General features: G+C 52.3%; 1 protein-coding gene across 1 annotated transcript in view; it reads left to right on the forward strand.

The window, feature by feature from the left end:
- Window positions 1-9308, forward strand: part of TYRO3 (TYRO3 protein tyrosine kinase) — a 20383-nt gene extending 11075 nt beyond the window's left edge. The window contains exons 10-19 of the mRNA XM_017531014.2: window positions 182-311; window positions 395-495; window positions 759-854; window positions 1190-1270; window positions 1748-1840; window positions 2852-2973; window positions 3409-3518; window positions 4174-4333; window positions 4542-4678; window positions 7859-9308. Coding sequence (XP_017386503.1) covers window positions 182-311; window positions 395-495; window positions 759-854; window positions 1190-1270; window positions 1748-1840; window positions 2852-2973; window positions 3409-3518; window positions 4174-4333; window positions 4542-4678; window positions 7859-8249 — 1421 coding nt within the window. The 3' untranslated portion in view covers window positions 8250-9308. The remainder of the gene's footprint in view (window positions 1-181; window positions 312-394; window positions 496-758; window positions 855-1189; window positions 1271-1747; window positions 1841-2851; window positions 2974-3408; window positions 3519-4173; window positions 4334-4541; window positions 4679-7858) is intronic.
- Window positions 9309-10327: the final 1019 nt, after the last annotated feature.

Below are 10327 nucleotides of genomic sequence, written 5' to 3' on the forward strand. Positions count from 1 at the left end.
AGACGGGGTTTCACCATGTTGACCAGGATGGTCTCGATCTCTTGACCTCGTGATCCACCCGCCTCGGCCTCCCACAGTGCTGGGATTACAGGCTTGAGCCACCGCGCCCGGCCCCTGGGAAAGTTCTGAAGGGGCCCCGTGGTGTCATCCTAGCTCATGCCACTGTGCCTCCCTCCCACAGGCCACCAGGGCCCTCCTCACAGCCGCACATCCTGGGTACCTGTGGTCCTTGGTGTGCTAACAGCCCTGGTGACAGCTGCTGCCCTGGCCCTCATCCTGCTTCGAAAGAGACGGAAAGAGACGCGGTTTGGGTAAGGGGGTAGGGATGTGGAGGGAGAGGCAGATGATGACAAAAGACCTTGGAGCTGACCCCAAGTCCTGGGTTTTCCTTTAGGCAAGCCTTTGACAGTGTCATGGCCCGGGGAGAGCCAGCCGTTCACTTCCGGGCAGCCCGGTCCTTCAATCGAGAAAGGCCTGAGCGCATCGAGGCCACGTGTGAGTGGTGGGAAATCATGGGAAGGACAGTGGGCTGTCTTGTGCGCCTATCTGTGTTCTTTTAACTCATTAATTTCACTGCTGTGTCTGAATGTCAGTGAGCCCCAGGCACATAAACCTGCCTGTGTGGAGCTCACCACCCCAGCCGTGGGAGACCTAACTCACGTCTGTGCTCTGAGGGCAGAGTCTGGGGTATAAGAGGCAGGCTGAGTTTTGGATCAGGAATCAGAGATCCCTCTTTCCCACAAACTCTTTGCCCACAGTGGACAGCTTGGGCATCAGCGATGAACTAAAGGAAAAACTGGAGGATGTGCTCATCCCAGAGCAGCAGTTCACCTTGGGCCGGATGTTGGGCAAAGGTATGTGGGGCTGTGCAGGGATGGGCATGGCTGGTTTGCCATAGCTGGAGGTGTTTGGTTGTCCCTGTCACTTTTAGGGTGTGGGTCTGGGTTGGCTCCGGTAAACAAGGTATGCTTGTAGACTCCTGAGTGTGGGACGTTTGGGTGGAATGGTGGCTGGGGACAGGGAGGGCTGAGGAGCTGCTCCCAGCATGCTCTGCTCTGGCTACTGGCAAGGGTGCCTTCTCCAGTGCCCCCAGAGTCTGCTGACTGTGTCCCCATGGAGGGTCACTTGGGAGAGAAGCAGTCAGGGAGCAGAGAGTCAAGGAGACTCCCTCACTTGGACTGGTTTCTAGGAGAGTTTGGTTCAGTGCGGGAGGCCCAGCTGAAGCAGGAGGATGGCTCCTTTGTGAAAGTGGCAGTGAAGATGCTGAAAGGTGAGTGGCGGGTAGCTGTGGCCTAAGGGCATCACGTGGAAGGGTAAGAGGGGTGACTGACTCTGAAGAAGGCTCTGCTTTGCCCCTAGATTTTCCAAGAGGAGCTGGGCAGCACTAACTGGGATGCTGTCTTTCCCACATGAATAATTCACAAGCATAAACCCAAACACACATATTCATGCCCCAGCCATTGCTCTCTGCCATCGGCAGTGACTGCCCTCTGAGTTCCCTCTTGGGTGATTACAGCTATGGTTGGTTGACCTGCTGGGCTGCCCACACCAAAGGGAAGGGAAGGCATTAGCAAGTAGACAAGTTGCTGAATAGCACCACTCCTGGGGGTTTCTCCTGCTCATGACTGGGCTGATTCCTGGGCTCCCTGGGAAGCCTACGAGATCTTAAGGACAAGACCTGGGAGTCCTGGGTCAAATGTAGGAGCACATCTTGTTTTATTCCCTCCTTCCCATCCCTTTCTCCTAGCTGACATCATTGCCTCAAGCGACATTGAAGAGTTCCTCAGGGAAGCAGCTTGCATGAAGGAGTTTGACCATCCGCATGTGGCCAAACTTGTTGGTGAGCCCATTATGTGGGGAGGCAGATAGAGAAGAGGGCTAACAGTATGCCCTACCCACATGAGCGGGTAGCCTGTAGGAAAGAAGTTTGGACTCACCTGGTGAGTAAATAGATAAAATAGCAAGGACGGTCCTGGCAGAAATCTGAGGTGAGAAGTAGCAAAGATCCGCACGTGAAGACTGTGGGGCCAGGCGTGGTGGCTCATGCCTGTCACCCCAGCAATTTGGGAGGCTGAGGTGGGAGAACTGCTTGAGGCTAGGGGTTTGAGACTAGCCTGAGCAGTATAGCAACAGCCCACCTCTATTAAAAGAAAAAAGAAAAAAGGCCCAAAGGCACAGCACTTTGGGAAGCAGAGGCGGGCAGATCACGAGATCAGAAGTGCAAGACCAGCCTGGCCAACATGGTGAAACCTTGTCTCTACTAAAAATACAAAAATTAGCCGGTGTGGTGGCTCACGCCTGTTGTCCCAGCTACTCAGGAGGTTGAGGAAGGAGAAGCGCTTGAACCAAGGGGGCGGATGTTGCAGTGAGCTGAGATCACGCCACTGCACTTTAGCCTGGGCGACAGAGTGGAACTCTGTCTCAAAAACACACACACACACACACACACACACGTATACCAAAATTAGCTAGGCGTGGTGGTGTGCACCTGTGTCCAGCTACTTGGGAGGCTGAGGTGGGAGGGTCATTTGAGCCCAGGACACTGAGGCTGCAGTGAGCAGTGATTGGGCTCCTGCATTCCAGCCTAGATGACAGAGTGAGATACTGTTTCAGAAAAAACAAAGACTGCTTATGTGGACAGAGAAGGAAAGGAAGGGGACAGAAGATGCTCCAGGGATCTGAGAGCAGTCAGAGTCCCTGCTGGGTAGTCCCCAGACCAGTATGGAACCTATGAAAATAGAAGTGGCAGAGCCAGAGCTAGAGATGGGACCCAGCAGGTGGGGACTTATGCAGACACCTGAGCTGCCCCTTGACCCTTCTGTGCTCAGCTCCGGACTGTCCCTTGTCCCAGGGGTGAGCCTCCGGAGCAGGGCTAAAGGCCGTCTCCCCATCCCCATGGTCATCTTGCCCTTCATGAAGCACGGGGACCTGCATGCCTTCCTGCTCGCCTCCCGGATTGGGGAGAACCCCTTTGTGAGTGCCTGGTGTGGGGGTGGCTAGGAGGAAACGGGTGGGAGCACAGGGCCTGGAAAGGGATAGAGACCCTGGCAGAGAGGGGTGTGCTGGGTAGGGTTGATGGAGCTGGATGGGAGTAGGAGAGCTCTGAGTTTGAATCCTTTTAATCTAGCAGGCTTCCTTGTCTCTCAGAAAACCCTGCTGAGAATTGTGGACTGGGCAAGGGACCTTTCTAGGGGGAGGGACTTGTGGAGACTCAGGTTGAGAGAGTCTTAGCTTCCAGGCTCCCTCTCAGGCTTCCCGAAGCTTCCTTGCCTTGGGAAGGCCCTCCATCCATTTCCTTCGTTCCAGTGATTCTGGGGACAGTCTCCAGCCTCTCTGGCCAGGGACCCCATCCATCCTGTCCCAGCTTGTGGGCAGGTGAAGGCTGAGCTTGCCCTGTCTGTCCACCAGCACCTACCCCTCCAGACCCTGATCCGGTTCATGGTGGACATTGCCTGCGGCATGGAGTACCTGAGCTCTCGGAACTTCATCCACCGAGACCTGGCTGCTCGGAATTGCATGTATGAATTCTAGAGGGCGTGGGAGTGGGAGACAGCAGCAGGTGCCAAGAGGAGCTAGCTAATGGTTGGCTCCTGCCTGGGACAGTATCTGCTATGCATGGGGAGATCTTGGGAGCAAAGATATCCTGGCTCTTGCCAGGTGCAGTGGCGCGTACCTGCAGTCCCAGCTACTCAGGAGGCTGAGGTGGGAAAATCCCTTGAGCCCAGGAGTTCTGGGCTGTATGCGCTATGCCGATTGGGTGCCCCCACTAAGTTTTGCATCAATATGGTGATGTCCCAGGAGCGGGGGACCACCAGGTTGCCTAAGGAGGGGTGAACCGACCCAGGGCAGAAACAGAGCAGGTCAAAACTCCCGTGCTGATCAGTAGTGGGATCGCGCCTGTGAATAGCCACTGCACTCCAGCCTGGGCAACATGACAATACCCCATCCCTAAAAAAGAAAAATAAACGTTTAATTTAATGCAGAAAAAATATCTGATCAGATTTAACACCCAACCATGGTAACAACTCTTGGGTAACCTAGTTATAGATATATAAGTAAAAAAAGAATATTATGTAAAAAAAAAAAAAAAAAAAAAAAAAAAAAGATATCCTGGCTCTTATAGGGCTGTGAGCATGGCGGAAGGCTGACTCCCTCCCTCAACACCCCTTGTAGGCTGGCAGAGGACATGACAGTGTGTGTGGCTGACTTTGGACTCTCCCGGAAGATCTACAGCGGGGACTACTATCGTCAGGGCTGTGCCTCCAAATTGCCCGTCAAGTGGCTGGCGCTGGAGAGCCTGGCTGACAACCTGTATACTGTGCACAGTGATGTGGTGAGTAGGGTGGCCCCTGAAGCTTGGGGGGAACTCATGTGAGAGCAGACCTTTAGGATCTTTAAGGGCCTAGCCAAGTGTATTCTCGGGTTTGGCTGTCCTGTGATGAGGCCCCTGAGCCCCAGGCTGTGCCTGCCTCAGAGCCATGGCTCTGCCTGGCCCAGGACGCCTAGTGACAGCTTCTCTCCCAACTTTGACTCTGTCCCAGTGGGCCTTCGGGGTGACCATGTGGGAGATCATGACACGTGGGCAGACGCCATATGCTGGCATCGAAAACGCTGAGATTTACAACTACCTCATTGGCGGAAACCGCCTGAAACAGCCTCCGGAGTGTGTGGAGGACGTGTGAGTATCCTGGGAAGGGGCTCTGGAAGGAAAGGGGGACCTGGGGTTTTAGATGATGGCTGCCGCCACAGCTGCTGGCGTAGTGGAGACTAACAGCCTCAACTGGACCTTTGTTTTTCTGATGCAACATCCTTGTAGTTGGAAGATGTCACTCCACCTCACACTCATTGTTCCTCCACCACCTCCCTGTTTTCTTTCCTTCCTCCTTCCCATCCCATAGTTCTTGCTTTAGCCTTTGTCTATCAGTCTCTTTTCTCCAGTTTGTAGGGAGAACCAGGAACCCCAAGAGCAGAAGGCACAGTGCTGAGCACAAGTGTGGGAGGTTTCCCTGCCACCTTCCCACCCATAATTCGTTTTTTTGGAATTTTTATTTATTTTATTTGTTCTACTCTAGTGAATGCAACCTTTGTCCTGGAGACCCTAGCTAGTCTAAGAAAACTTCCTAGGCTGAGCTTCCCTTCCCCCTCAGATGGGGCTTCCTAAGGCATGAAAAAAACTAGGCGGCTTCATCCCTCTCCTTGACTGCCAAGGGAGGAGGCAGAGCGGGTGGGAGGCTGGGAGAGGAGGGAATCTAAGATAAAGAACTGAGATTTTGGAAAAGGGAACTGCCTCCTCTTTCTGCAAGCCCAAAGCCCTCAGGACTGGGCAGGCAGTGATACCACCCACTTTGCTAGAGTGATAAGAAAAACCCCCGTGACAAGATTATGGGAAGTGTCACTGACATGAGCTGGGCATTTAGGCATTCCTTCAGGTAATCTTCCTCTGAACAGATGAGGAAGAGACTCTTATTATGTGTTTTTTCTTTTTGAGACAAGAGTTTCACTCTTGTTGCCCAGGCTGGAGTATAATGGCAAGATCTCAGCTCACTAAAACCTCTGCCTCCTGAGTTCAGGCAATTCTCCTGCCTCAGCCTCCCAAGAAACTGGGATTACGGGCACCCACAACTACACCTGGCTAATTTTTTTTTTTTTGTATTTTTAGTAGAAACAGAGTTTCTCCATGTTGGTCAGGCTGATCTCGAATTCCGACCTCAGGTGGCCTCCCAAAGTGCTGGGATTACAGGTGTGAGCCACTGCCCCCTTATTTATCTCCACTTTGTAGATGAAAAAATAGGATTAGAGAGATTAAGTAACTTGGCCAATGTCACAGAGCTATTAAGTGAATGAGCTGGAATTTGAACCTAGATCCTTGTGATTTTAGAATATGTATTCTCAACTCTTAATGACAGCAACTGTGGTGTGTCTGTTCTGGTATTAAATTCCCACTCCATCCAAGCCAAGGTCTCCCTAGGCCTCCAGATGACCTTTTGTGGGTATTTTTTGTTTTGATTTTTTGATATAGGGTCTCACTGTGTCGCCCAGGCTAGAGTGCAGTGGTGTGATCTGTGCTCAAGTAATCCTCCCTCCCCAGCCTTCTAAGTAGCTGGGACTACAGGCAAGTGCCACCACACCCGGCTAATTTTTATATTTTTGTAGAGACAGAGCTCTGCCATATTGACCAAGCTGGCCTTGAGCTCCTGGGCTCAAGCCATCCACCTGCCTTGGCCTCCCAAAATGCTGGGATTACAGGTGTGAGCCACCATGCCCAGCCCAGAGGACCTTTCATGAGCACCAGGGGGAGTGGAGCCACTGTGATAAGAGAAAGAATCTACTCCATTTCTTGCTCTGGGATTGGACTTCGAGAAGGCTGAGGTCATGGACAGGCAGAGGAAGGTTCAGCCCGATGGTGGGATCCTTCCCTTGCACAGTGGGGAAATCTCGAGTACACAAGCCAGGCCCTGCCCCTTCTGTTCATTTAGCAGAGCTCAGGGCATGGCAAGGGGCAGGAAGCTCACATCTCCCTGTGGCTGCAGCCTGCCTCATTTCTAATCTGGAGCTGCAGAAGCTCTGATGGGCAGTGGGGACTAGACCTCAGCGCAGCCTCCTCTCAGCTGGGGCTGGTGCTGTCAATGGAGAGCGGGCGGGCACTGGCCTCCCCCAGGCAGCCTGGTGGACAGATGCCAGTTGGCTCCTAGCACAGCCTTGGGAATCTGTCCCAGTCTGGCCATGTACCCACGGCCGCAGACCATTCCTGTTCCCACGGCCTGCTCAGTGTCTGGTATGATCCCTGCCGTTATTAGAGGCCCCTGCTGGGTGTGCTGGGTTTGAGGCAGTGCTTGGGGCTCTTGTCATGGACATTGGCAAGAGAGCAGGCATTTGCTTTCGCTGGACATGGTTTCAGCCTCTTCCCATTAGGTTTTTTGGTTTTTATTTTTCAACCTTGGCCTGAGGCATTCCTTGGGCACCCTGAGTGACAGGCTTCAGGGAATTTGTAAGGTTCCTGAAATTGTATGTAAAAACACATTCCTGTCAGGAGGAGAGCTGGAAGCTTTTTCCAGATACTCAAAGGTTGTGTATGAATAGTGAGGATTTTTTTTTTTTTTTAAATACAGGGTTTCATGTTGGCCAGGCTGTTCTTGAACTCCTGACCTCGTGATCCGCCTGCCTTGGCCTCCCAAAATGCTGGGATTATAGGCATGAGCCACATATGGCGCCTGGCCCCAAATAGTGAGGATTTTTTATTGATTTTATTATTATTATTATTATTTTGAGACAGAGTCTTGCTCTGTCACCTAGGCTGGAGCAATCTCGGCTCTTTGCAACCTCTGTCTCCCAGGTTCAAGAGATTCTCCTGCCTCATCCTCCCAAGTAGCTGGGATTACAGGCATGTACTTCCACACCAGTCTAATTTTTGTATTTTTTAGTAGAGATGGGGTTTCACCATGTTGGCCAGGCTGGTCTCGAACTCCTGACCTCAAGCGATCCACCCAGGGTCTCGCTCTGTCACCCAGGCTGGACTGCAGTGGTGTCAGCATGGCTCACTACAGCCTTGACCTCCCTGGCGCAAGTCATCTTCTCACCTCAGCCTTCCGAGTAGCTGGGACTTTAGCCATGCCTACCAAGCCCGGCTATTTTTGTTATTGTAGAGACGGGGTTTTGCCATGTTGCCCATACTGGTCTCAAACTGCTTAGCTCAAATAATCCTCCCCACTTGGCCTCCCAAAATGTTGAGATTACAGGTGTGAGCTGCTGTGCCCCACCAGGGATTACAATTTTTAAAAACCCTAGTGCCATATGATGAAGGGGCCCCTGCTTTTGAGGGAAGGGCTGCTGCCTTCGCTAACGCTTCTTTCCACCCCAGGTATGATCTCATGTACCAGTGCTGGAATGCTGACCCCAAGCAGCGCCCAAGCTTCACTTGTCTGCGAATGGAACTTGAGAACATCCTGGGCCAGCTGTCTGTGCTCTCCGCCAGCCAGGATCCCTTATACATCAACATCCAGAGAGCTGAGGAGCCTGCCACGGGGGGCAGCCTGGAGCTGCCTGGCGGGGATCAGCCCGACAGTGGGGCTGGGGATGGCAGTGGCATGGGGGCAGTGGGTGGCGTTCCCAGTGACTATCGGTACATCCTTACCCCTGGAGGGCTGGCTGAGCAGCCAGGGCAGGCAGAGCAGCAGCCAGAAAGTCCCATCAATGACACCCAGAGGCTTTTACTGCTGCAGCAAGGGCTACTGCCACACAGTAGCTGTTAGCCCACAGGCAGAGGGCATCGGGGCCATTTGGCTGGCTCTGCTGGCCACTCTGCTGGCTGACTAAGCCCCGTCTAACCCCAGCCCAGACAGCAGGGTGTGGAGGCTCCTGTGGTAGTCCTCCCAAGCTGTGCTGGGAAGCCCGGACTGACCAAATCACTCAATCCCGGTTCTTCCTGCAACCACTCTTTGGCCAGCCTGGTATCAGTTTAGGCCTTGGCTTGATGGAAGTGGGCCAGTCCTGGTTATTTGAACCCAGGCAGCTGGCAGGAGCGGGGTGGCTATGTTTCCATGGTTACCATGGGTGTGGATGGCAGTGCGGGGAGGGTAGGTCCAGCTCTGTGGGCCCTACCCTCCTGCTGAGCTGCCCCTGCTGCTTAAGTGCATGCATTGAGCTGCCTCCAGCCTGGGGGCCCAGCTGTTACCACGCTTGGGGTTTAAATACCCCCCAAGTCACACAGAGGTGATGTCCTTGTAATATCCTTGTAATTAGGTGAGGGTTGGTAAGGGGTTGGTATCTCAGGTCTGAATCTTTATCACCTTTCTGATTCCGCACCCTGCCTAGGCCAGGAGAAGTTGAGGGGAGCATGCTTCCCTGCAGCTGACCCGGTCACACAAAGGCATGCTGGAGTACCTAGGCTATCTGGTGCCCCTCTTCCAAAGGCAGCGTGCTGAGCCGGCAAGAGGAAGGGGTGCTATGAGGCTTGCCCAGGAGTAAGTGAGCCTGGAGAGGAGTTCAGGAGCCCCTCTCCATGCACCCCCACAATCTGAGCATGCTACCAAATCTCAAAATACCCTAAGACTAACAAAGGCAGCTGTGTCTGAGCCCAATCCTTCTAAACAGTGACCTTTAGTGCCAACTTCCCCTCTAACTGGAGAACCTCTTCTGTCCCATCTCCAGAGAGAAATCAGGCCTGATGAGGGGGAGTTCCTGGAGCCTGGACCCCAGCCTTGGCGGGGAAGCCTCCTGGAATGCATGGGGCGGGTCCTAGCTGTTAGGGACATTTTCAGGCTCTTAGTTACTGTTTAAAACAGAAATAAAATTGAAGACTAAAGACCTAAGGTTTTGTCTCCATTTTTTTTTTCTTTTTTTTGAGACAGAGTCTCACTCCGTTGTCCAGGCTGGAGTACATGGTGTGATCTCGGCTCACTGCAACCTCTACCTCCCAGGTTCAAGCGATTCTCATGCCTCAGCCACCCATGTAGTTGGGATTACGGGGTGCATCACCACGCCTGGCTAATTTTTGTATTTTTAGTAGAGATGGGGTTTCGCCATGTTGGCCAAGCTGGTCTCCAACTCCTAATCTCAGGTGATCCTTCCTCCCAGCCTCTTCCTCCCAAAGTGCTGGGATTATAGGCATGAGCCACCATGCCCAGCACCAGCTTTGTCCCTTAAATGTTTACTTTTTTCCAGAACACAAGAATGAAACATCTCCACAGAGAGAAAAGTCTGGAAAGACACATGCCAAAATGTTATCAGCTGTTATCTTTAAATGATGGGGTTGAGGGGACTTTCTTCTTTGTGCTTTCCAAATTTTCTGCACTGAGCACAAAATGCTTTTGTAATTAGATATAGGACCCCAATGAATCTTACTATATTGAAGATAATACAGAGTCACTGTGGGCAGTTAGAAAAATGCAGGAAATCATAAAGAAAGGGTGCCAATTACTTATACTCCCACCACCTAGAGATAACTTCCACTGATCTTTTGAAAATGCAAATATTGGCTGGGTGCGGTGACTCAGGCCTGTAATCCCAGCACTTTGGGAGGCCCAGGCGAGTGGTTCACGAGGTCAGGAGTTTGAGACCAGCCTAACCAACATGGTGAAACCCCATCTCTACTAAAAATATAAAAAAATAGCCATTCTTGGTGGCGCGTGCCTGTAATCTCAGCTACTCAGGAGGCTGAGGCAGGAGAATTGCTTGAACCTGGGAGGCAGAGGTTGCAGTGAGCCAAGATCACACCACTGCACACACTCCAGCCTGGGTGACAGAGTGAGACTCCATTTCAAAAAATAAAAATAAAAAGGGAAGTAAGCAAATATTTAGCAGGGCACAGTGGAGTGCTTTTTTTTTTTTT

This window comes from Cebus imitator, unplaced genomic scaffold, assembly GCF_001604975.1.
Source record: "Cebus imitator isolate Cc_AM_T3 unplaced genomic scaffold, Cebus_imitator-1.0 Scaffold70, whole genome shotgun sequence".
Classification (NCBI taxonomy): domain Eukaryota; kingdom Metazoa; phylum Chordata; class Mammalia; order Primates; family Cebidae; genus Cebus; species Cebus imitator.